The sequence below is a fragment of the Lagopus leucura genome, unplaced genomic scaffold, assembly GCF_019238085.1.
Source record: "Lagopus leucura isolate 7727_CA_CO unplaced genomic scaffold, USGS_WTPT01 Super-Scaffold_741, whole genome shotgun sequence".
Taxonomy (NCBI): domain Eukaryota; kingdom Metazoa; phylum Chordata; class Aves; order Galliformes; family Phasianidae; genus Lagopus; species Lagopus leucura.
Window position 1 is genome coordinate 10,231,668 of NW_024962256.1, and position 26,011 is coordinate 10,257,678.

General features: G+C 46.6%; 1 protein-coding gene across 4 annotated transcripts in view; it reads left to right on the forward strand.

Moving 5' to 3' along the window:
- The window catches only part of PTPRE (protein tyrosine phosphatase receptor type E), an 83,636-nt gene that overhangs the window by 31,852 nt on the left and 25,773 nt on the right, over positions 1 to 26,011 (forward strand). For 2 of the 4 annotated variants that reach the window (XM_042863800.1, XM_042863801.1), the window contains exons 2-5: positions 17,102 to 17,211; positions 23,758 to 23,860; positions 24,130 to 24,203; positions 25,863 to 25,999. In XM_042863800.1, the coding sequence (XP_042719734.1) occupies positions 17,109 to 17,211; positions 23,758 to 23,860; positions 24,130 to 24,203; positions 25,863 to 25,999 (417 nt within the window). In that variant the 5' untranslated portion in view covers positions 17,102 to 17,108. Of the gene's footprint in view, positions 1 to 12,177; positions 12,241 to 17,101; positions 17,212 to 23,757; positions 23,861 to 23,960; positions 24,041 to 24,129; positions 24,204 to 25,862; positions 26,000 to 26,011 lie in introns of those variants that run through there. The other 2 variants (XM_042863798.1, XM_042863802.1) reach the window with 2 other exon arrangements.

A 26,011-nucleotide genomic window follows, 5' to 3' on the forward strand; every position in this document is an offset into this window, starting at 1 on the left:
GTGTGGACAGTCATCTATGGGAAAACCTCTTTTCTCGTAGGAACTTTAGAGTTGGAGGGAGCTTACTGAAATATTTTTACCTTCTGCATCATCTGCACCTCTTCTACTGTAGCGTGTAAACCCAATTTCCAAGATCAGCTAGGAATTCAGGGAGATAATGAGCAATCTTTATTTGGAAAAGACAGAAGAATGTCTTTTTGTAACTGCAATCCTAGAATTGTTTGTTTTGGGAGATGCATTTTAGTACATCTGTCTTCCCTGAGGTGGAGAACTTGGAGTTTGCAATGAAGAGCTGATCCCTCCTCCTTTCCTCCCACTATTGATGTTTGAGGACTGCAGTGGCTTTCCTCTGTTTATGCCTAGAAGAAATATTGCTTGGTTAGGTTAGCTCCATTTCCTTCCTGAGAATGGGGATGGCTTTTCCGGCTGTACAGATAGGACAAGTGTTATCTATACATCATTTCAGTCAAACATATGATTTCAAACGTTCTCTTTGCCACTGTGATGATTAGAACCAGGGATTAAATTGCCCAAATTGCAGAGTAAGCAGTTGCTCCAAACACATGCTGGCAATGGATACCTGAATGTAGAGAACCACGTGTTTCAGGTCTGCTGTGCTGTGGTTTGACTGAGTGCTGCGTAACCTGTGGCTGTTGTGCAGCTGCTGAGCTTCAGCCTTGGCTGTTCCCGGTATGTAAGCAGTTAAAAAGCTCTGTTTTCATGTCTACAGCTGACCCATACCTGGTGTTGCTGTAGCAGTCCTGTGTAGCTCCCTGTTGTTAATGGATAGAGAAAAACCTCTGCCTGCACTTGTAAAGGAGAACTACCTAATGACTGCTGTGATCTGGGGTTGTGCTGCATCTGCTCTGTGCTCCAGGGGCGTTTAACAAGTGTGTTGGAGGTGCGTTTCAGACTTCACTCGAGTGTTTGAAGTATTTTTTTTTCCAAGAACATTTACCGAGATAACATCAAAATGGAACATTTCTAGATCTTTTTGGACATATTGGAGAATGCTCTGTGAATTTGCCACTAAGTCCTCCTAAGTGTTCTGGATTATTGTATTCCCATGAGCCTGTATTAAACACGCATCGAAAACAGCCCCCACTAATACTTAAAGCTATTTTAAATGCTGCGGGCTTAAATTTCAAGGGCTTTGCTGAGTTGGCTTGAAGAATTTCAATAAATATGAATTGGCTGTGCTAGCTTAAGTGGCTGGGAAAACAGTGATGTGAATGGATTGTAATCCCTTGGTTAACAAGAGTGGAGCAGGAAAGTATTACAGGCTTACTACTTCCATTGCCATAAGCATGCATGTGGAAAGCAAAGACTTCCATTAAGTACCTGTTGCACGTAGGCAGTGCCTGCTTTGGGGTACTGTCTAATTGCATTCCAGCAGATAATGTTCCTAAATGAAAACATCTGTGAATTTTGTCAAGTTATTCACCATAAAAATAGCTAAACAACTCACAATTCTGGTCACAGTTAAGGTGACTGTATTGGAGGATGCCAAGCCTCCTGCTCTGCTCTGAGCGCTGATGGATTGCCTCGCTGCCATGCTTTTCTGGTATGGGATATGCCTTCCCCTACTGCCAAATAAAGAACTGCTTGCTTTCAGATGAGCAGGATGTTTCATGTTGATTAAAGCAATGAGAGGTGATGGGAGTATATAAAGGGAACGAAAAGACCTGAAAGCCTTAGAAATGATTGCTCCTGCCTCACGGCTGTGTTCTCTGACAGCTGTTTATACATAAACACTGCTTGTTTTGCATGTAGTTCCCATTTTTGTGAAGAGCTGAGCCACAGATCTGTGCTGTGAGATCCGTGTATGACATGTAAGCGTCCTGCTTTTTCCCTGGCCGTGGTAAAGCCCAAGTAACTCGCGTTGAGATTCGCATCTTCAGTGCTCTACATTTTGCAGCTGTTACATTTGGGATGCCGCTCAATTTCTTTGGGATTGATTTTTGTTTGTGTATTTGAGCGACGAATCCTTCTGATAAATAGTGAAGTACTGAAAGCGGTAAGTGTTGCTTGGAACGGTGGCTTTGCTGAGATGCTGGGAGTCATCTCTGCTCGCTGCAGTCTGATTAAAGGAAAAAATTGTGCACTGAACGTCACAGGTGTGCATCCAGAAGGAGAGGCTGGGCCTCCCTTGAGGGAATAGGTGTGCACGTCTTGCTGCTCAGCATTTGAAGCCAGCAGGACGTAAATACCCATGAAGGAAAATAAAAAGTCAATGTGTCAGATTAAAGGGGGCCATCACACACCCACCCATTTCTCTGGATTGACTGAGGGCTGGCAGCGTGGGGAACTGGTGGGATTGCCATCTCTGGAGATGTTCAAGAGCAGTGGAGATGTGACAGTGAGGGACGTGGGCAGTGGGCATGGTGAGGGTGGGCTGGGGGATCTGAGAGGTCTTTCCAACCCTAATGACCCCGTGGTTCCATTTAGGGACACGGGCAGTAGGAGTAGGTTGGGGATCTCAGAGGGCTTTTCCAACCTGAAGGCTTCTGTGATGGTATGAAATGGATGGGCTAGAAGTGTCCTGGGACACTGGAGGAGCAGCCCAGGGATGAGAGCTGAGGCTGATGCCTTGTGCTTACACTGGCTTTTCATGGGAAGGGTTTTTTTGGACCCACACTAGCTGTTAATGTAGGTGAGAATATGCCTTGCTTAAATGTTTTTGCTGCAGATAATACTTATTTATCCCAGGAAGCTCAAGCTGTTTTGACACTTCTGTAATTATAACCACAGTGGAGAAAGAGCTTATTTTCTAACTATAGTGGTGATATTTAATTTATAATTCTCTCCTCGTGTTTGGGGCAAGAAAAGCTCAATTTGTGTTCGGGTTTCTGAAGTGGTGAATGTGATTGTGGAGTGTGTAGGCAGCAGTGAAACTAATTTGTGGCTGTGGAGGCTGTGCATACATTTTATATACTTAACACTGCTCTCCTGTGCCACTGAAATATTGTGAGGATGAACTGAAGCTGGGGAGCTGTGGGCTTGGCAGCGAGGTGGCCTGAACAAGGTGGGGACATGCCCCCATCTACCCAAATCTGCAGCTGTGCCTCTCTGTTGGTGTTCAGCCTTTGCATGGCCAGCGTCGTGCAAGCTTGGCTTCAGCGCTGCGTTGTGCATCAGTGTTTGAGGCATAGCTTTCTAAAACAGCAGCACTTGCAGAGATGGCTGTCACTTAAAATTTGGCCACGTGCGTATGCAAATGCTCATTGTGCTCATTTGGTGTAAATCAAATTGGGATCTTCAGCAGTGTTTAATGCCTGCCAGCAGAAGGGGGTGCGTGCCGTGTGCTGTGTCTGCTATGGAGCTGGGAGTGGGAGCTGCAGGAGGACAGCAGTAATAGGCTGCAGGAGCAGCTGTTACACAGCAGACCTTCAAGCCCCCCCAGGAGCACCTCTGCTTTTATTATTATTGCTGTTTAAATCTCTTGGATGGAGCGGTCTGGCAGTGTTGGAATTGCAGTCACACCAAGATGAAGGTAAAGGTGTGGGTACCTACAGGCTGGCTGTGCAGTCAGTGCTTATAATGGCTCTTCCTCACCTTTTCCTTGGTGGATGTGTGCTTTTCAGACGACTTGCATCTTCTGGCACAGTTTTGTCCTTTCTGGGTGCGTCGTACAGTGCGCTGTCATGGCAATAGGAAGCGTTAAATGGGCAGAAGTCAGCGTAGCGTGCAAATCAACGTTTTTGGAAGAAGGCCTAAACCAGGTTGTTTTCTCTGAATATGCAGACAACTGAAGTCTTGGGAAGGCTCTGCAGTTATCTTGCATATTTATGAGGACGCAGCCTGCTTTTGCTAAAGCAGTGCAATGTGGGACTTGCACAGCCGTGAAGCTGCGGGCGCCTAATGCTGCAGATTTTGTTTGTGAAATCCCACAAATATGTGCTCGTTGTCATATGTATTTTTTAAGCAGTGATGAGCAGTCTTGCTGATTTGTCCTTACGGTTCTCAAAAAGAATCTTACTACAGAAGTTGCAATGATTTTAGTTTGTAATCAATGCCACGGTTGACTGGGAAACTTATTTCTGTAATACAGACCGTTCTTCATGTGGCACCGAAGACAGGGAGATCCTGATAGGAATCTTTAGACCAACATCAAACAACCAAGTGAATGAGGTGTCTGTGGTGTGATGTCCCAAAAGCTGCTGCAGCTCTGCCAGAGATGTTGCTGCAGTTGGGGTGAGCAGCCACGTGCGTTGGAGAGTGCGGGGAAGCCCTGACCTACATACATGTTTATCTGAGAGCTATTGCGTTACAGGGAGGCCTTTAAATCAAAGCCATCTTCATTGCAGTGCTCAGCCTCAGGAGGGCTTTGGTGATTTTTAGAGACTACAGGACCTGATAAAATTTGCATGGACTTCTCTTCCTTTATTACAGTTTTTTATCGTCTTTAATTCTCTTGCTATTTATCATTGCCTTTTCCGTTAGCGTGCACGTAGGTACAGAACCAATTTAAGGAGCGTCTGCTCTGCAGCAGTTTTACCTCATTTTCACCACTTTCTTTTACATTTCAGAGGAGAACATTTGCTGTGTGGATCAGTTCAAATGTTTTTTAAGGTTCCAGGAAATTCAGATTATTTTTTTCCTGCTAACGAGTGCAATTAATAACTCTATATACTGTGAAGAATGAAGTCTTTTCCCGTCTTTCTCACATTTGCAAGTTGCATCTCTGGCATGCTAAAGAGGCTGCAGACGTGCACCCTGGTAGTACCACAGAACACACACCCAGCATTCTTGGAGGGCTCCTTAAGGAGAAGTGTTTTAAAGTGGTGGCAATTGAGGAGGGGCAGAGCACTGACTGGTGTGTGCCTGTGTTCCCTCTGCAGAATGGCAGTGTGAAAATGCACTGTGCTGGCTGAGGGTTCTGCTCCTATGAGGCTCAGGTGTTCCCAGCCATCACTTTCCTGTGTCTCAGTAATGCAGTAGGTGGCTCTTGAATATTGTTTCCTCCTTCTTTTAGGGGCGGGTGTTAGAATCTTGGTTTAAAGAGTTGTAATGAGTGGACTGAGGGGTGCCAGGACCAGCAGGAGGATGCCAGCTGGCAGGCTCACAGGCACCTTGCTTTTGCAGCTTGGAAGCAAGATATCTTGCTTTTTTTCCCCCTCTTTTAAGACCAAATTGAGTGGAAAGGAGCAGAGGACTGGTCAGTGCAGAAACTTCGTCATGGGGCATCCTATCGTAGGATCACCAAGGTTGGAAAAGACCTCCAAGACCATCCAGTCCAACCATCCACCTGCCACCAATATTCCCCACTAAACCATGTCCCTCAGTACAACATCAAATGTTTCTTGATTACCTTCTTGATTGGTGACTCCACCACTCCCTGGGCAGTGCATTCCAGCACCCATCTGCTCTTCTGGAGAAGTTTCTCCTGCCTTCCAACCTGAATCTGTCCTGGTGCAACTTGAGGCCATTCCTTCAAGTCCTATCACTAATTACGTGGGAGTTTCAGGAGAAAAAAGTAAAAGCAGGGCAATTAAGAGCAATTATTGAAGGAAAGCTTTCTGTTTGCTTGCATAAGAAATCATGACCTTCAGGTGGTTCTCCAGCACTCATAGCACGCTGCATAGCTTGCGTTTTATTGCTCTGCTTTGTCTCTGCTTAATTACTGCCTGCTTAAGTTCTTGCAGATAAGAGGTAGAGGCTGGTGGAATTTGTGTGTGTGATGCTCAGATGCCGCTGTGTGTTTTTGGATGGAAAGGAGGTGGGGATGTATGGGAAGCTGCTTTGGGTCCGATGGTGACACGTGCTGTTTGCTGCAAGCTGTTAGTAAAGGCAGGTATAAATCTGGCTTTTCAAGAGCCAAGGACAGGAGCACCTGGAAGATGCTGGCGTGACCAGTTGTCCATGCTTTGTGCTGTGGGAGCTCTTCCCTGCTTGCATTTTTAGGCAAATGTAAGGCCGGGTGGAAGCCATCTGTGTTTTCAGAGTGAATTGTTGGTGTTCAAAAAGGTAAAGAAGTGAGAAGTTTAATGATGATCCAGTAATGAAATTTATGTTTCCGCTCGGAAGAAAAAAATGGAATCCAGCTGACATGAGGTAGAAGTTAAGGAGGAAGAGTTGTTATCTGCGTGGCTCTTGATGGCATGAAGGGCTGGGGATGGCAGGCAGACCTGGGGATTTGAAATGGCACAAATTGTCCTTTGTGCATAGGACTGAATTTCTGATTTAACTCCCTGGCCTAGTGCTGTTGGGAAAGGGCTCCTTGGGAGCTTTGCACCACCTCAGTGCTTAGTCCTGCTTACGGCCTCATAGAGTAGAAACACGGGTGTCTGTTGCTAAAAATATGTTTTAAATGCTTGTTAAAATCTGTAAGCTTATATCTGTTGGTCAGATTGGTCCTGCAAACCAGCTTGCTGGATGTCCTGCATGGCTCCTTGTGAGCAGCAGCACAAAGAGATATGTCTGAAGCAGGTTTCTGAGTCACTAGGGAAACAGCTTTGGGGTAATTTGCTGTTTTGATAGGACCTCAGTGTAAGGTGTGGGTTTGGAAGGCATTTCCTTGTTTTGATGCTGTGTTTCTCTTTTGGTAATACCTAGCAGGGTAATGGAAAGAACCTCATTCTGTTCAGAGGATAAATTCACTTTTTCCCCCCAGCCTGCCCTTTGCACAGGACACTGCACCTCTACCCAGGGCAGGTGTGCAGCAGCAGCTTCCTCATGGGCTGCTTTGTGTGGCAGTCAGAGGGCTGGGGTCAGTGCACTGGGGTCAGGCAGCTCAGTGCTGGCTGCCTTATCTCTTATGCCACCAGGTACCAAAGCGTTGCAGGGCTATAAAGCTGAGATGGGGCTGAGTGGGAGTACTCTTAAAGCTTCTTACTGTATTTAATAAACTCACTTTAGGGAAACTTATCCGCAGTGTATACTTAAGATTGCCTAACAGTGTGGTGTATTTCTGGACCCCAAGTCTTGTCCCTTCTCTGAGCTGCCTTTCTCTTGGCCCCATCATGCAGGCTCTTAGCTAACAGGACAGACAGCTGCTCCTGCCCCTGGCTGCTCGCTGGGAGGCTTCTATAGGCAATTAGTGAGCAGTGTGCTGCGTGGTATGGATGCCTCTGTGCAGGAAGCAAGGTCACAGCATTTTGCTAAGGCATTGCACAACCTATTGAAATGTTGTGGTGATGCTTGCGTGAACTGCACATCTGGGTTACCTGCATAAACAGAGAAATCCCATTGATGCACTGCAGTTCTGTGCCATCTCCTTGCATAGCCATATGCCTGGGAGAGGGGAAGTGCTGCCTCAGCAGTGCCCTGGGTGCTTCTCAGCAGCTGCTCCTACAGAGGTCAGCTGGAGGGTTGGGGGGGTTAATGTGGCACAGCTCTGGGGCTTTGCGTCGGTGGTGAAATGGCAGAGAGGAGGAGAAGCTCCTGCAGCACAGCACCCTTCTGCTGCAGCATTGCAGAGCTGCGTGCTCCTGCCGCTGTCTGCCTGGTGGCGCTCCCACTCTGCAGCGGTATTTTGCTCTTGAGTTAACTTTTATTCTTGTTCCTCCTTTATGATACAAATTCTTCTTTTTAGGACTAGAGCAGAGAATAATGTCCTTCCTTCCCCAGGAAGCCTTAACTTGCCCTGAGAAAGCGATTCGTGCGCTGTGGAGCTTGTGTCCCCGAGCGCAGCACACAAACTAAGCTGCAGGCTTGGGTCTTGGGTTTTACATTTCAAACATCTCAGAGGCTTGCTAGTTTAGTTTGAATTGTAGATACATGGTTCTGTTTATTTTTTGAGGCTCTAGTCTGTAGAGAAATTGAGCATCCCTAAATATTTGCATTGGGGATGATCTCTCTGGGAGAAGTGGCCTATCAGTGGGCAAAGGACTTAGTAACAGATGAGAAATTCAAATGTGTTTAATGTCCCAAAGCCTGATTTTTAAATCAAGGCTGCTGCTATTTGTCATAAATTAAGCTATATAAAGTAAATACATCTGCTATCTTGGGGAATGGCACAGGGAAGGAGCTGCCTGCAGCTGCCCTGGTGCCAAGGGAGCAGCCCAGCCATCGCTGTGACTTAGAACAGGGGAGCTGGAGGACCCCAAGCTACTGCCTGTCCCCGTTGCAGCTGTCTGTCCCCGTTACAGCTGTGCCTTTCACGTAAATAATTGGAGGAGCAGTTTTGCTGCATGCCCAGCCAGCACCTAACTACAGCAACAGCTGTTGGATGAATCCCTGTGCACGCTGCTGCCTTGTTCAGGTACGACAGCAGTCACAAAGCAGGTGTTGAGTGGAATTGTCTGGATCACAAGTTCAACATCTGGCACAGCTTGCTCCATTGGCTTTGTCACTGCTCCTTATGCATCTCAATTGGCAGACAGCGATGCTGGTTGGTGGAGAGTGGTGGTGTTGGGGTCTGAGCAGGGAGTGCTGCATCCAGCCTGCTGGGCACCACTGGGGGACCTTCCTGCATCCCTGCTGCACCCGGAGGTCTGCATTTGCTGGGTGAGACATTGAGTCACAGAGTTATCACTTTTTAATGGGAGCTCCAGAGCGCATCTGGAGAAGGGCAACAAAGCTGTGCAGGTTGTGGAACAGAAGTCTTGTGGGGAGAGGAGGCTCAGGGTTGGCCTCACTGCTCTCCCAGGTAACAGCGATAGGATGGGAGGTCATTCATTCCTTCATTTATTTTTGTATTGTGAAGCCGACCCGTGAGATTTTCAATCCCTTCTGGGCTCGATGGTTCTAAGCCATAAAGTTGCCGCCTAACTTTTTCTGTATGTTTATGAGTGAAGTTTCAAATATGCAGACATGGTGTTCTCCTCATCCGGCCTCTTTGAATATGCAGACTGAGCATATACTTCTGCTTTTGGTTTGTTTTTCTTTCTTCCTGCTCTCCTTTCCTCCAAAATCGGATACCTTGCTGTTGAAACACAAGGGTTTAATCTGGCCGCTGTGCTGCTTATAATCCTCCCATACACGTTTTCCATTGTATGCAATTAGTTTCAGTTCTCAAGGACTGATTTTAAATATTCATATGGATCCAGTACAAGGGAGCATCTGTATGATGATATGTTTTCTGCATCTGAAGAATAAAAGGACCACTGGGATGGAACAAAAGGCAACTTCTCAAGTTAATTGTAAGATTTTATTGGTGTTTCACTCCGCTGCTCCAGGGTTTCTCCTGCGAATCGATTGCATGCTGCCTAATTTACGTATGAACTCTGTCTGAAAGGCGTTGCAAATTGATTTGCTGACAACGCTGGGGAAAGGTGACCCCAATTTGTCACTTCAGTCTCCTGTATGGGCCTACAGGGAAGAAAGCGATACTAGAAGTTGCAGAAATGTGCATGCAAATTTTTGTGCTTGCTGCAAAGGGTCTGCATGTGTATTCAGTAAAGCATAATGAATTTGGGGTGTAGGTGGCAACTGCTTGGTATTATAGAAGGTATTCATGAGCCTTTAGAATGAGTCAGGGTGTTTATCCTGCAGTATTTGTTCCTGTAAGATTTTTTACAGACATCCAACCTTTGTTGGCCTGTGTTGCATGTTTGCTTGGTGCTCTGAGGGGGCTGGTCCTTTCCTTCTCCATGTTTCTGTGCTCATGAACTTACTCCTCTTGTGAGCTTGCAGGCAAAACGTAAGTATTCAAATCAGAACCTTGCTGCAGAGGTCTTTATTTAGCTAAAATTAGACCCAGAAGGACAGACAGTGAATATTGATGCAGCAAGAGACACACATTGGGTGTGGAATAGGGCTGTGAAATGGCTGTGGCGCAGACTGAACGGTAGACAGCATCTACTGTTTAAAATAATCCAGTGTTTTTTCTTCTCCTTGTATTTTCCCATGCTTGCATCTCAACTCAGAGCTCCATGGCAGGGTCCTGCTGTGAGTACACGGCTGTTCTGGTACTGACAGCACTGTTGGCCAGGGTTACAGCTGCTCCTCACCCTGGGGCTGCCTGGGGTTTTTAACTTGAAAACTCGTTATCTGGACGTGGTTTGTGCCGTGCTGAGCATCCCAAAACTTGAACTGCTCTCTTGGGGTTTGGCCTCTAGAGGGTGGAGAACTTCTAGTGGTAGCAGAGGGAACGATGGCACAAAGTGATGCTTCAGGGGTTTTGTAAACCTTCTCTGTTAAAAATAAGATGAGGCCTTTCCTCCCACGCTGTCTTTGGGTCGGTTTGCTCCTCTCTGTATGCTCTAAAAGCTGAGGTTACTGAAATGTTCATCAAAATGCTGGTAGAATGCTCTCTTGTGCAAGCAAACACAGGACAAGTGAGGGCTGGCTTTTGGCTTTTCTGTAGATAAAATTGCTCTTGGTGAGGCATTTCTGTACAAGCCCAGCGTGGTGCTTAGCTCACTAAAAGCCTGACCTGCACTGCAGAAACCACTTTAGTGGCTGAGCATATCACCAGCAAGGAGATGGTGATAGTGGTGCTGCAGAAAGGGAACAAGTCCATGCAGTCAGGGTGAGAAGCTGGGTGTCATGGATATCACACTGCTTACAGAAGCGGTGCAGCTGTAAACACCTCAGATGGCTGATCCAGCTTTCCTTGGCTTGGGAAGTTTTTCTCCAGCTGTTATGGTGCTTTGCTTTTGCACTGCAGTGAGGATGGCGAGCAAGGGAGGGTCCTGGGTGGCTGCTGGGGTGAGCTCAGGGGATGCAGTGATGGCATGGAGGGCTGCTAGTTGGCTGCACAGCCCCTGCGGCTGTGGTGCAGCGGAGCACGGCCTGTTTTGGAGCTGGCAGTTTGGGTCAGGATTGCTGCTGTATGGAGCATCAGTGCTGAATTGCTGCATGGGGGGAAGGACTGCAAATTCCCGCTCAGGAGAGGAACAGTATCTCTCCCTGTGTCTGAAAAGAGAAGTGACTTCTGGTGAAGTTTCTGGTTTCTGAGAGACTTCTGTTTTTGCAGAGTTGACGTCGCTCGGCTCCTTTGCAGCCTCACAGAACTCCTGTAGGTTTTTTGCTGTAGGTGTCACTGAGAGAAGCCATCTTCCTGGGGCTTTGGATGGGAACGCTGGCAGCAGGTAGAGGGGAGGGTCCTGAGCAGCTCCTCCTGTGTGTCACAGCATGGCAACTCGGCTGCTGCACAGATGGGACGAGGCAGAGTTTCAAGGAAGATGGATGTTTTCTCACACCCATGGGCTGTGTGAATTCACACTGCACACCAGACTGAGCCCCATAGGGGCTGTCTGGAAGCTTGTGGGGCCACGAGTTGTTGGTCAGAGCACAGAGGGCGTTGTATAGACGTGCTCTGGGGAGCAGTCTGCTTACCTTTGTTTGCAACCTAGTGCTGAGAACCTGCTTCAGCACGGGGTTGCACTTGATGGTCCCCAGAGGTCCCTTCATACTGCTGTGATTCTGTGAGCCCCAGACAATGAAATTGGAGGAATTTTAGGAGGGAGTTTTTCCCCCAGAGGGTGGTGAGGCACTGGCACAGGTTGCCCAAGGAGGCTGTGGATGCCCCATCCCTGCAGGCATTCAAGGCCAGGCTGGATGTGGCTCTGGGCAGCCTGGGCTGCTGGTTGGCGACCTGCACACAGCACGGGGTTGGAACTGGATGAGCACTGTGCTCCTTTTCAACCCAGGCCATTCTGTGATTCTGTGAAATAGCATAAAGCCTTGGAAGCAGTTGGACAGATGGCTACGAAGTGCCACAGTGTGCTGTGAAGCATCAATCCTGTGGCTCCTGCAGGTGCTGTAGTGAGGTTTTGGCCTGGTCTAGGGCATTGCTTTATGAGAAGCAAGACCAAGAATAATAGTGTGATGGCACTGTGCTCAGAGAGCAGCAATTAACCCTACAAGGAAAGGCAGACAGGTGAAGGGCTGGGCTGCAGAGCTGAGGGCTGCATGGTGTTGCTGGGATTCAGATGCATGCTTCAGACAAACCTGTCATAGAGTCAGAGGTGATCTGCCATGGATCTGCTGCAAAGAAGCTCAGCTGCACTGTTCAACTCTTTCACAGCTAGAATGGTTATATTCAGATTTTAATCCTCTTGCAAACCCATGTAAGATGTGACTCATTGCACTAATTGCACTGAAATCATGGGACTTTACACTTAGTGTTAGATAGGAGTTGCTGAAACTTCCTCCTTTGTGCTTCAAACCTCCGTTCGTGACTTAATGGATACGAATATTTAAAAATTATTAGAGGATCCTTAATTGATATAGATATGTTGGTTTTGTTTTTTTTTGCTTGCTTGGCTTATTTTTTTTTTTTTGTAACAGGAGGATCTACAGGAATTCTATTTGAAGTTTTTGAGGCTGTTTAGACACTTGTTTGTGTATCAGGTAAGCAGATTGCAAGGTGATATCCTCAGTGCGTTAACGTTGGGTCAGCAGGCGTAAGGTTAAATGTTTGGGTGCTCCTGTGTGGAGCCAGGAGTTGGACTTGCTTGTCCTCATCGGTCCCTCCCAGGTTGGGACATTCTGTGGTTTTGGAGCTTTGGGAAAAAGCATTAATGCTTATCACAGCTATAAGCAATGTCACAGCTACAGACTGCGTTAGCTGCTGCGTCATCTATGGCAGGCTGTTTTATAGACTGGGACTGTTAGCTAACTTCATCCTGATCGATGATACCTCACGTATTAATGATTACCACAGGAATATATCTCCATTTTCCCAAACTAAGGCCGCAGTGACAGTTTATGTTCTTGGTTTTGAACACTAAATCTAAAGCAGTCATCTTTATATAATTCATCGCGTATCTTCATGATGCTTTCAATCCAGTCCTGGTGAGGAGCAAAACTAAAAAGCCAAGCAATTAAAAAATAAAAAAAGAATTGTGAATGGACTATGAGATGGTCCATCAGGCTTTGTTATTCTAAATGAAAATTAATTTTAGTTGGCTAATTGCTACCTTGCCTCGCTCGATTGCTTACATGTAAGTGGCTGCTTCAATTTGTAGTCTTTAATCTGATTCTTTCAGTCTGCTTTAAAAGCCTGTGTTGCACCTATTCTAGGCACATCAGGAGCTGTTTTGATCAGATGGGATTTTGTGAGCAGTTGTATTAAATTATATCTATAGGTATTTATTCCCTCCATGCTTGTGCTGTTTCTGAAGAGCTCTGTAGCAATATCTGTATTTAGATGCATACAACAGAAATGATGATGAGTGTGCTATGGGCAGCCCTGTCCTAGAACAGATAAGTTTTTAGGGTGCAATTGTCTGTAAGTTGGCACTGAGGAGCAGCAGAGGGAGTGCTCCCTCTGCACTGGGGCCATGGCAGAGCCTTGCTGTGCTGGCTGCGTGCAGCTGCACTCCTGCTGGTCATCCATCACAGCTTCTGGCACTTTAAAAAGGGGCTGGGAGGGAAGTTCAAGGCGTTCTGAGTAGCTCAGGTTGCTAATTTTGGTTCATAGTGCAGTCTTTAATTGTGGTGGTTTTTTTTGCTTCTGGGCAAAGCAAGAGAGAGGATCCAGCTCCATCAGCTCGTGCAGAACTTAGCGAGCACCTCTGTGCTGCTGCACTGCCTGCATGAGGAGCTCTGTGTCTGTACGTGCATGCTGTATAGATGTTACTGTATTTGTGTATCTAAAGGCATTTCTTTATATTTCCAGTGTTGTATTTCCTCCCCCCTCTGCTGTGATCAGCGTGAGCTGCTGCCGACAGCCAGATGTTGCTTTCAGTTTTGAGGCAGCCTGTCTGTCAAATGCACACAAAGCCAAACGCAGGCAAAACCAATCTCAAGTCCTTCTCTTCAGGGATTTTAGGATGTCTTCATTGTCTGAGCCAGATTGAATCGCAAGGATTCAAAAAAAAAACAACAACAACAAAGGAAAGATACTTGATGACTTTATTTTCTGTTTCCAAATTCCTGGTTTTTAAGGCAGATCAAAACGTTCAACTGCTATCCAACTTCTTGAAATTGTCCTTTGGTGCTTCAGGTGTAACCACAGGTTAAGCAGCATTATTTGAAGATACCCAAATACGAAGGGCATCTTGGAGCCACAGCTTTGGAGTTCACCTTCACCCAGATCCCTGCTTCCCTTGCCTTCAAATCCTTGGTGGTGGGTTTCAAAGCAAGTTCTGTATTCTTCACTTGGAATACCTGGCACTTCATCTGTTCTATGCTGATCTCTCAGATGTGACTCTCAGAGTTTCGTAAGTTGACATCTGTGCTGGAAAGGTGCACTTCTTTGTCAGGTTGTGTAGGAAAAATACACAATGGAATGAATGATTATCCTTCCTGTGCTGTAAGCGCTCGTATTCCCTTATCAGCCTTATGACTTAATGCAGCAATAAAATCCAACCAGGATTGGAGTCACGCAGCAGTGAAGTTGTAGCTGGGTGCTGCCCGAGGCGGGTGCTCTGCCCTCCAAAGCACTGGGCTGGCCTGGGGCTTTGTGGATCAGAACATAACTGTGGGCTGAAAGCACTGAGCTCCTGGTGCCTAGGCTGCAGAATCTGTTTGGCACCAAGCTGAAGACTTGCTGTATGATACTAAAGCCTGGGGAGAAATGTGGTCTCTACACTGTCCCACCCTTGGATGGGAAGCTTTGCTGTTTTGATTCCACTTTGGGAAGATGCAGGCGCTGTGAAGGAGCTCATGCATGGAGTTAGACCGAGTGCTGGGCAGGGCTGTGTCCTTGCAGGGTTCTGAGCCAGACTGATGTTGGGGTGGCATCTTCATCCTAAGCATGGCAGGGTTTGTGGTTGCTGTGCAGTTTTATGGTGATGGTTTTTTTTTTCTTTATCACTCTGTTGAGTGGGACGTGGAATCATTTTTCTGTAACAGTGCAGACTGCGAGAATTGCAATTGTTGCAGGAGTTGCTGGCAGATTTCTGCCTTTTTGGAGCTTTAGCTCATCAGGAATAGCTCATAATCCTGTAATACAAAAATGTGATTCCACACCTTTAGAGCTGAAGCACCTGAGCTGAATACCCATGAAATAAGGAGTGGATGTAAGGCACACCAGCAGACAGAACTGCAGTTCCCAAAGCAGCCCCTGTTGCTTTTTGCAGGCAGGAGATGGCTTTGTGCCTTGACAGCCTTGGGCTGCCTGGAAGCCCAGTGATAATGGCAGTGAACACCTCGCTCCCCTATTTCTTCCTTTCTGATTTTATCAGCAAGAGGCTTTTGTTGTATATGGTTCCTTGTCTAAGGTGCCTTTCCACTTACCTATCCTTTCCAGAGATGAGTTGTTTTGTTTTTGCTGTTTTTTAACAGTATGTCACAGCACTGCACCTCCTTGAGAAAAGGAAGCGTTGCTGGGTCTGTCCAAGTTGAGTTCTGGCATCAGAAAATGCTGTAGCTGAGGTCCTGCAGTAACTGTATGCCACTGAGCTTATGGGGGAGATAAATATGCTGTAAAACGTTCCATGCTGTTGTGTATTGTTGCAACTTGCTGACCTCGCTCACTGCAGTGCAACAAGAGATACAGAGCGCAGTGCCTGGGCACACGGAGCTCAGTCTGCTGCATCTGCCCCTACATTTGCTGTCAGCTTTGATCCTTCCTCCTTCAGCAAGCAGCAGTGCAAAGCACTTAATCATAGCTTCAGACAAAGGGGTGATCCTGGAATTTTCACTGTCACGTAGATGTGTTTATTTCTGATAAACCTGGGGGCCCTGAATGTGTAACCAGGTTGCACTTCCAAGAGAACAGATGCAAGGTGTCTGACACAGTGAGTGCTTCCATAAAGTATCAGCAGTGCTGTGAGGGGTGTAAGGTGTCCAATCTGCTGATATGGCATCATAGAGTCATTAAGGTTGGAAAAGCCAGAAGCTATCTGTGTTATGGGGCTTGAGGCTGTGGGATTTACCCATTTTGTGCTGAAAGGAGGGATTCTATCACAGCTGTAATGACTGCGAAGTTCCTGTGTGTGTTTTCGGTCTGTTGTTAAGCAGTGCTATATAATATCCTGTGGAAATTGTACTGTTAAATATATTACACTGATAACATCAGGAGCTTTGTTGCACGGTATTGCTGTTGCTGTAATTTTGGCCATGGATGGAGAACCACTGCCTGACCATGTTCTGCTGTCTGTGAAATACAGCACACAGAGCTCAGGGGGGTTTTGCCAAAGGCACCACAAAAATCGGGCTAGGCTGGCCCTGCTGGCTGAGGTGCAGCCTTTGTAATTCACCTGTTCTTCAGGGACTGGGTAGGTGGGCTTGTTTAGCTTGGAGAAGAGAAGGCTCCAGGGAGACCTCATTGTGGCCTTCCAGTGCTTGAAGGGAGCAGATGAACAGGAGGGGGGGGGGGATGCTTGTGAGCGTGGATGGTGATAGGACAAAGGGGAATGGTTTTAAACTGAGACAGGGGAGGTTTGGGTTGGATATGAGGAGGAAGTTTTTCCCCCAGAGGGTGGTGAGGCACTGGCACAGGTTGCCCAAGGAGGCTGTGGATGCCCCATCCCTGCAGGCATTCAAGGCCAGGCTGGATGTGGCTCTGGGCAGCCTGGGCTGCTGGTTGGTGACCTGCACACAGCAGGGGGTTGGAACTGGATGAGCATTGTGGTTCTTTTCAACCCAGGCCATTCTGTGATGCTATGGTACTCAGGGAATTATCTTCTGATCTCACAAAGCATAAGGTGTTGTGTTGTTGGAAGGCTCTGCTGGGATGTTTTATACCCATAGGCTGATAGCTGTGACAAGTGTTCTCCTAAAGAATGCATCTGTGATGCTCTGTGTGTGGATGGAAACATAAGAAAACGTAAGATAAGAAAATACAGAAACGTGGCTTAGAGCCCCAGCATTGAACCTGCAATCAAGGCAGGAACCACCAAACATGTGCTCTACTTCTGATGGGCTCTTATGCTCATGATTCCAGAGCCTGGTACTTAATAGTTTGGAAGTGATTCCTGGGTTCATTGCTCCAGTGTAGCTGTGTGCTGTGGGTCGCTGGTGCAGAACAGCTCTTCTGGCCCCATTTCCACAGCTGCCTTTGAGCGATGTCTGAACGCTGTCTTCCTCTTCGTGGACTTTTGTAATGAATTCTTAATGCAGCAACTTGTAGTTTTTCCTTCCTCTTCACATCAAAATTGAAAGTCAAGTGATGAGGCAATGGAGGGTATAAAGCGAGATTTAACTCTTTCCTCTTCCAAAGTAAGCACTGTTTTGTTTGTTTGTTTGTTTTTTCTTTTAATTTTGATTCTGAAACAAAGCAATTTGACCTCAAAATTCATCACATGCTTTTGTTTTCTTTCAGATCCAGGATGGAACAGCCCTGTCCATGCCTGCTGCTCTGTGTTAGCTTTCTGTTTGTGCGAGCTTTACCACCAAATGGAACTGAATTACCCAAACCCACCAGCACTACAAGTAAGGACAGCATTTAAGTTGTGAGGATGGGAGCAGGGGTGGAAGGGACTTCAGGTGAGGTCCCTGCAGTGGCATCATGAGTATTTTTGCGGGACTTTGACACCACTAATGCTCTAATCTTGCCTGATGACATCAATTTGATGTGTTTTATTGGTGCCCTACAGTTTACTTTCTGTTTCCAGTATCAGGGAAGTGCAGTGTGATGCTGACATATGAGGTCGGCGTGATGGGACTTGGAGACTGATATAATGAAATGAAATGAAGAGTTGATTGTTTAAAAGGCAAGGTGATGTAGCTAAACATTGTGAGCAACTAGAATTTTTGTGTGTATTCCGTGTTTTCAGTCCTATGAGCTATCTAAGGAAAGACTTGAGATGGATAAGAGCACAGCATCCTGCGTAAGATGAGCTCAGGTGAAAATAGAAGAGGTTTTTGTGAAGGCCCAAGGGAAACTTCTCCTCACCAATCCACCACATCTGTTCCACCTCACTCATTCTTCTCCTTCAAATTTCTTCCTTTTCCTCCAAGCCCTCCTATAGCTGTCCTAACCCATTGCAGTCCCATAGAGGGGCTGGCTCAAGACAGATATGAGTATTTTAAAGACCATTGATGCTGGTGTTACTTTCTGTAGTTGGATGTCAAATTTCAGTTGCTTGTTGCTCTTTTGCTTCCCAAACCTAGCTTGGTGCCTTCCACCTGCCCATGCTACTGCTGGGTCTTGATTGACTGACAGCAGTTATCTGTTGAGGATTTGGCTTGCAGCTCACATCGGAGGTGGATTTGGGTATGAATGGCTTCTCTATGGACTGGGCTGAAAGAAAATCAAGCTGATTGTTTTCCATATAAATAGCCTGTGAAATCCTGATGACTTCTGTTGTTGATGCCCTGTCTTTATAGGAAGGCATTTCTGTGTTGTTTTCTTTTTGTTGTTTTCATTCTGCCTGTGAGCTTTATGGCTGTGTGGCCAGGAAGCCAAGCAGGAGTACAGTGCCAGGCATGGCTGGTGGTGGGATGGCCCACATTGGCAAGCAGTGCAGGAGTTGGTGCTCAGCATACCGGCACCAGCAAACCTTAGGGTTGGTTAGAGGAGGAAGGGGTTCAAGCAGCAATGGAGAAAACTTCTGTGTTTCTGGTCTTGCATTAGATGTGGAGGTTGGTGGCCCTGCATGCAGCAGGGGGGTTGGAGCTTCATGATCCTTGAGGTCCCTTCCAACCCTGGCCATTCTGTGATTCTGTTGTTTGCTTGCAGCTTTGAGATGATGTAGAATGTTTATATCAATTCAAATGTAGCTGAGTATGAAATTGCTAGTAAATAGCTCTGCTGCGATGCTGTCAAGTAGTTGTCCTTGCCTTGCTTCTTCTCTGGCACTTGGAGCAATGTAAGAGCAAGGTGTTAGTATTTGTCTGAGTGTGTAACAGTGTGGGAATTGGGAAAAAGGAGCAGCTTGTGAGCTCTGCTGCTTCTGAGAATACTTTAATAAACTGAGTAAAAAGGGAGTTTGCTTGTAGGTGCTGTTCACCTTCAAGGCCAGGTTGGATGGGGCCCTGGGCAGCCTGCTCTAGTATTAGATATGAGGGCTGGCAGCCCTGCATCAGTGGGGTTGGAGCTTCATGATCCTTGAGGTCCCTTCCAACCCAAGCCATTCTATGGTTCTTTGATTCATGTTTTCATGCAGTATTGTGTTCACTGTGAATATGGTAATGTGGGTAAAAGAAATCATGTCTTAATTAAACCTTCATTTGAGTGATCCGGGTTAGAAATGATCAGTACAACTAAACTGCTTTTTAGTACTATCAAAGCCTTCCTTACTGTGCTGTGAGGAGAGGTTTTGTCTGTTTAAACAAATATGTGCACATGGAAAATATAATGTTGTATAGAGGGTTGCAAGACAGTAGAATTATCCTATACTTACAATAGCCATTGAATTAACACAATATTTTTAATTAAAAAAATTCTGATTAGAGCATTAAGAAGACTCTTGAATGGATGTGGAGGTAACTGAGAAGAGCTTTCATTTTGCATGCGGATTTGCTGAATGATCCAAAGAGATGTGGTGCATTTGATTATGAGAAAAACAGTTGTAATTTATTGCATGTCCTCATTCTGGAGGGGTGAATTGTTAAAACATTTGCTGAATTGCAATCTTTTTATTCTAAACTTGGGTGCACAATCGGTGTTGTGCAGCTTTTCCTCATATGGGAGTACTGTGAAACTGCTACTGTGAATTTTCCTTTTTGTAAACTCAGAATGTTGTCTTTTACTGCACCTTCATTTACTGGAGAAATTGTCAATGTAGATCAGTATTTATGTTGGTTTATATCTATCTTTCAAGTAGGTAGGACCTTGCACTATCAAATACCCCTAGCAAATTGCTTACAGATGATGCTGTCCATAGCAAACGCCGACTGGTTCGTTAAGGATTAATTAGTTATCCAGTAATAATCATGGCTGCATTTTTTTTTAATCTCTCCTTGCTGTGTTCTACCAGTTGGGTCATTTCGGTGGGAAAGCAGTGGCAGAATTGCACTACTGAGCTTTTAAGTCCTTTCCAAACATTGAATGTCAGCAGAGTTTACCGCATGAACACTTCATGTGTTTCATGCCCCTCTTTGTGCTTCCTTTCTGCTATCAGTACTGACATGTTTGGGTAATGAATCTATCAGATGAGCAGGAGCTTGGGAGATAACAAATGTGCAGCTTCTGTTGCCCTGTTTTCTGCTGATATTTTGAGATTGAGATCTTTCACAGAATCACAGAATGGCCCGGGTTGGAAGGGACCTCAGGGATCGTCAAGCTCCAACCGCATGCCACATGCAGGGCCACCAACCTCCACATTTCACAGCAGCCCAGGCTGCCCAGGGCCCCATCCAACCTGGCCTTGAACACCTCCAGGGATGGACGGGGCATCACAGCCTCTCTGGGCAGCTGTTGCAGCACCTCACTCCTCTCATAGCAAAGAACTTCCCCCTGACATCCAACCTCAGTCTTTCCTCCCTCAACTTAAAACCATTTCCCCATGTCCTGCTACCTTTCAGCTCTTAGGAGAGGTGCTTGAGTCCCTTGATCATTGTGATTCCAGCCTTCTCTGGAATGCAGAACATACGATGTGTTCTCTTGTACTGAAAGTGATGGGATCAATGTGTAGGAATGTGCTGAGATGCCAAGGAGTTATGCCCTGGGAGCAGTATTTATAGAAACAACAAAATTCTTCCATTTTCTCATGCAATCCAGAGATATCAGAACTGCCTGTGATAAGTGCTGAGTTCTGCCCTAAGTATGCCACTCAGGTGTGTCTTTAGCTCAAAATCAGCCCAAGGAGCAGCGTGAGAACAGCAATGCACACAGCATACCCAGTGCCTGCAGCTCAGCAACGAGTTGAAAGATGCTCAGCACTCCTACTTGGTAGATCCTCCATTCTGAAATTGCTCCTAAATTACTGCTTGAGGTTTGCACGCTCTCTAGGCAAGCTGGGTGCACAATCTGGTGCAGGCTGGGCTGAAACCTGCAGCAGAGCTGTGTCCAGAAGCTCCTGATGGAAGTGTCCCTGGTGGGAGCAGTGCCTGTGTAGCAATGCTGCTGTACCTGCAGGTGACAAAACAGCTCTGTTAAAATTGGGCTAGAAGTTTCATCCCTACTTGTGTGTTTGTTGTGTGGTATTCAGGCTGTGTGCTCTGTACACGTGGGATGGGTATGAGCTGTGTTGTGGTGCAGCCTGAAAAATGACAAGAGAAGGCACTTGAAATGTAACACAAGTTGGTGAGAGTGGTTAGCTTTGAGCTGTGGAAAGATGAGGATTGTATGTGTATTTTCTTGTCTGCAGGTTGAGAGCTGTGGATAGTTGGAGCCCGCTCTCAGATGAACAATGTCCTGCTTGCTCTTTGTCAAATCCCCAACTTATTTCAGATACATGACTTGCTAATCCACAATAAGTCATGTAGCTGAGCCTTTGTGGAATGGAAACAAAAAATAAGAGTTCTAATTCCACGTACATTCATGGGCCACTTCTCAGCCCCAGAGCTAAATGCGAAGGAACTGATCCAGGGATGAGGAAGGGAGAAGTCTGGGGGGAGCAGGGAAGGAGGAGGGCGGGATGCTTTGTGCTGCTGTTAGTTCCCTTTTGTTGTGGTCAGTTTTGTTTTTGGTGCTGGCACGCTAAAACTGGGAACATCCTGAGCCTGAAGGAAGCAGTGACGCATTGCCAGCAAAGGGCTGTGACAGCAGTGTGGGGGGCACGTGGGGCAGAGCTGTGGGCGGTGGGGGGACCACGAGGGTGTCACCATCCTTCTGTTGGCCATCTCTGCCCTTGCCGGGATGCCAACCACCAGCTGGAAAGCCCTGTTTGCTGTCAGCAGGAAGCCGTGTGGTTTGGGGCTGCTGTCTCCTTGGGGTGGTGGGACGTTTCCCTGGCAGTGGCTGCAGGACAGAGCAGCTTCAGAAACCACCGACCTTTCCTCCGTGTTCTGACTGATGCTTCAGTTGTCAGCTTCTGAAGCAGAACTGATTAAAGAAATATTTCAGGTCTGTGGGTCAGTTACCCTTTAAAATCCATGTCTGTGGGGGGTTTTGTGGGCCTAAGGGCTTTTTGGCTGTGAATCCATATCAGAGCTTCCTCTTACAACTTTTGGATTATGCTTATAAGATAGTGTAGGCAAATGTGGAAGAATCACACAGAATCACAAGGTTGGAAACGACCTGCAAGATCATCTAGTCCAACCACCCTCCCATTCCTATTGGTACCACAAGCTACTAAACCATATTTTGCAACTACTTGAAAACATGCCATGCTTTACGTGCAGCCTCTGCAGCATGAAGCCCCTGCTGTGGCCCTGCAAGACCAAAGCAGCTCAATAAATGTGCCCGTGTTCCAGGAGGAAGAATGGGGTGGTATCAAAGCTCAGCTTCCCATAGGAAAGGTTCTGAGCTCCTTCAGCAGCTGGCAGGGCTGCCCCGGCCTCTGCTGCCTGGTGGTACATGTCCAAAGCTGCCTCAGAAATGGGGTGTGAGATGTGTCAGCTCCTCGGAAAGGAGACAGGGGATTTTGCATCGTGTGAGGGACTGAGGGAAAATGTAATTTCCCGTGACTCAGGCTTTGCGCTGGATTTCTTTGCATCTCGGGTGCCTCGCAACCAAACTGGTTATAAGAACTGATGAAATCCCCAAGCCTTGGCTGTAGAGGATCTGAGATTGTCAGTCAGAAGCAGCAGAGGAGATTTTGGCTGCGAAGGACCGGTCTGTACTTTCTGTTTCTGTCTTTGTCAAGAGTGCTGTTTCTGTACGGGGCTCAGCATTGCTGCACGCCACTCAGCAGCTGGGACAGTATGCTGTGCTTCATCCAAGCACTCCCTGCCACAGTACTTCTGAAAGGCTCTCTAGTGCTGTTTCCTGATGACTCTTCTGTCAGCACTGCCTGTTTGGTCTCTAGATACCAGTGAAACATCAGGTTTTGTAGCCTTTCTTTTCTTCATCCTGTTACTCTGACTCAGGTAAAGCAAGTGACTCCGTACCTTCATGTGCTGTTAGTGTAACCTCACATCTCTCTGGGTTTTGTGTTCCCCATCTTTTTGGTGTTTCTTTTTAACGCTCTGACTTGCCTCCTGCTCTCTCACCTGTATCTTAAATCTAACTGCTTCCTTTTGGTGTTCATTCAGGATGTGGAAGAGCTGCACCCTTGGGTGCAGTGCTGCTGTCCTTAGGAGGACTTGCTCTGTGGGTGTACATGGCTACTGTACTCCTGTGGTGACTGTTTGTGTCAAGGCTTGTGGCTGGGACTGTTCAAAAAGTGTTTGCTGCAAGCAAACAAAATGAAAGAGTTTTGGTAAGCGTGAATGCAATGAAACAAATGCAAAGTGCCACTGTTAACAGCAGTTCTTATTAGATGTAACAGATTTCTTCCGTAGTCTTCATTCTGGGCAGGTGTAGAAGTTACTGTCTGTTGCCACATCTGTCATGGTGTGTCAGACTGGATGAGCTCCGTGTGCTTTAAGTAGACACTTGTATCTGTGAAGTAGGTAATGCCTGGCTGATTTCTGGCTGGCTGAGCAGCAGCTGCTGTGCACAGGATGCTTGCACAAGGAAACCTCCTGAATAGGCTTCAAGTGTTACTTAGCATCATGTGCTCCTTAAGCTTGTGTGGCACTGGCACAGGTTGCCCAAGGAGGCTGTGGATGCCCCATCCCTGCAGGCATTCAAGGCCAGGCTGGATGTGGCTCTGGGCAGCCTGGCGACCCTGCACATAGCAGGGGGTTGGAACTGGATGAGCACTGTGCTCCTTTGCAACCCAGGCCATTCTGTGATTCTATGATTTTGCTAGCCAGAAATCTCCACATCACAGGAGCAGTTTGTGCGCCTTGGAAGGAAAAAAAAAAAAAAATTCCCCCAATGTTCTCTTTCAGTTTGGCTTCTGTTACATAATTTGTGATGCTCTTAGTAAGTGCAGGACATGGTTGTGTTCCAAAGAGTGCTGATATCCTGTGCTGATTCTGCCTGTGCTGCACAAGGCAGTCTGCATCTGCAGCGCTTCACGTCAGCCTTGTTTCAATTTGCAGACTCTACAGAGGAGAACAACTTACACAAGGACCTGCTGACCTCCATGCTGATCCTGCTCCTGGTGTTCATCATCTTCATCCTGTTGGCCGGCTATTTCTTCAGGTATGTCTGTGTGGAGCTGTGCACGCATTGCTCAGCCTCACGTTGGGTTGATCTAATGAGGAAGTGAAAGCAAGGCGTGCGTGGGGTGCACAGCCTTCATCGCAGCAGGGAGCGAGCGGTTCTGCTCCTGGCTGCTGGTCGCAGGATGATGAACAGGAGCAGCTTCTCCAGGCTTACCTGGTTGGTAAAGGCTGGGCTGGAAAAACACCAGGTGCCTTTAAATGTAATTTCTCAGTTTAACGTGGTGTGTATGTGTGTGTGTGTTTAAGGTTCCGGAGACACAGGAAAGCTGTGGTGAGCTCTGGTGACAAGAAGATGCCAAATGGAATCTTAGAGGAGCAAGGTAAGGGGGGTGGGGGGTTGTTTTCCTTTTCTATGGGAGTTGTGTTTGTGTGCACACGTTTTTTTGTTAATCAAGAATTCAGTCTTTCAGTCATTAGTTATGTTTGCTGCTTACTGTATAATGTAAATTCGAGTTTTTAGTGAAAATAGTAAAAACAACAACATAAAACGACAGAAGTCCACGTTTATGTATCTTATCTATTCATCTCTCTGTTAACTTCCAGCTGTTGGGTTTAAACACCTCTCACTTTATGTTGGGATGCAGCAAATATTTCTTTGTAAACGTTCTTTGAGCTATTTAGAAGTGTTCTGTTATGATGCTGACTGAGATCTGAGTTTTTGGCACTGTGATCTTTGGATTTGGAGAAAGGATTGCACAATTTCTTCTTAAAAGAGGGAGAACCCCTCATTCACTCTGTGAAAGTACCAGCTGGTCCCTGCGCATAAGCAGAGAGAAGCAAGAGGATGGGATGGAGAAGAGGTACAAGGCAGTTGTGCCAAAATAAAGTACTCCTAGGAACGGATAAACACGTTCCCCTCGCCTCTTTGAATGTGCTGCTTTTACTTCCTTGAGCACAGAGCCCTGGGGCTGGTTGCTCTGTGGGGCTCAGGAAGTTCAAGTCTAGCACGTGTGTAGGAGCTGTTCGTTTCTTGCTTAGAAATTCTTTCTACCAAAACAAAGGGGAAAAAAAAATAACGTGAGAAAATTATTTTGGTGCTTTCAGTCAACTCCTTGATGCTACATTTGAATAGAAGAGTTGGTTAGAAGTAACAGTCATTGAGAAAGTCAGGCTGCTAAATATACAGAGCCCAGACTTCCTGCTCTGTGCTGGCTGCTGTGCATGAGCCCATGGCAGCCTGCTGGGAGCTTTCTGTGCCCCATCCATGCGGGGTCCTGACTCACTGGTATGGCTGTGTTGGAGCTTGGCTGCTAGAAATCATGCCAGCATATCATAGAATGGCCTGGGTTGAAAAGGACCATAATGACCATCTAGTTTCACCCCCCTTGCTGTGTGCAGGGAGCATTTGGGAGATAATCCAGTTTCGTGCTTGCTGTTGGATGCAAGTGAAACTTGTCTTAGTGAAGCAGGCTCTTAATTCCTCCCAGCCCTATTGAGAGACAAATGTTTGAGTTCCTGGAGGCCGTGCTGGTTCTCGTGGCTGTAAGATGAGGGTGACAGCAGAGATCTGATCCTGTGCTGCCTTGGCAGGCCTGGCCTACCCAGAGCATCTCTTCTGGCTTGCTGAGGCCAAGCAGGAACCTGCTCCATGCTGGGGTTCTGGCAGGTAATAAATACCAGAAATGGTCCCTCTGGTCCCTGCTATGCTGCAAAGCAGCTCTCAGCTTCTGCAGTGCTCCTCAGCAGGAGGAAGGGAATCTTCTCCTTTTGTAAACAAAGCTTGTTGCCTCTTTATCAGATGTAGGTGCAGAAGATATTGTTTTTACCAATAGTGGTTCCACTTGAGCCTGGTGCATTCCTGAAGAAGTCATTTGGCTTGTGCTTTTGTTTTTTACTTCATTTAAAATCAGCTTTGTAACTCATTGGAGCTTCATTTGAGAAGTGCATTTCGGCATCTTTCAGCATACAAATTTGCCATGTAAAATAATTTATCACTGTTCTGAACGTGGTTTTAACACTGATTTTCCTTGAACTGACAGAACAGCAAAGGGTGATGCTGCTCAGCAGGTCTCCTTCGGGCCCCAAGAAGTATTTCCCTATTCCAGTAGAAAATCTTGAAGAGGAAATAAGGATACGATCAGCAGATGAAGGGAAACTGTTCCGTGAAGAGTTTAATGTAAGTCCTCAG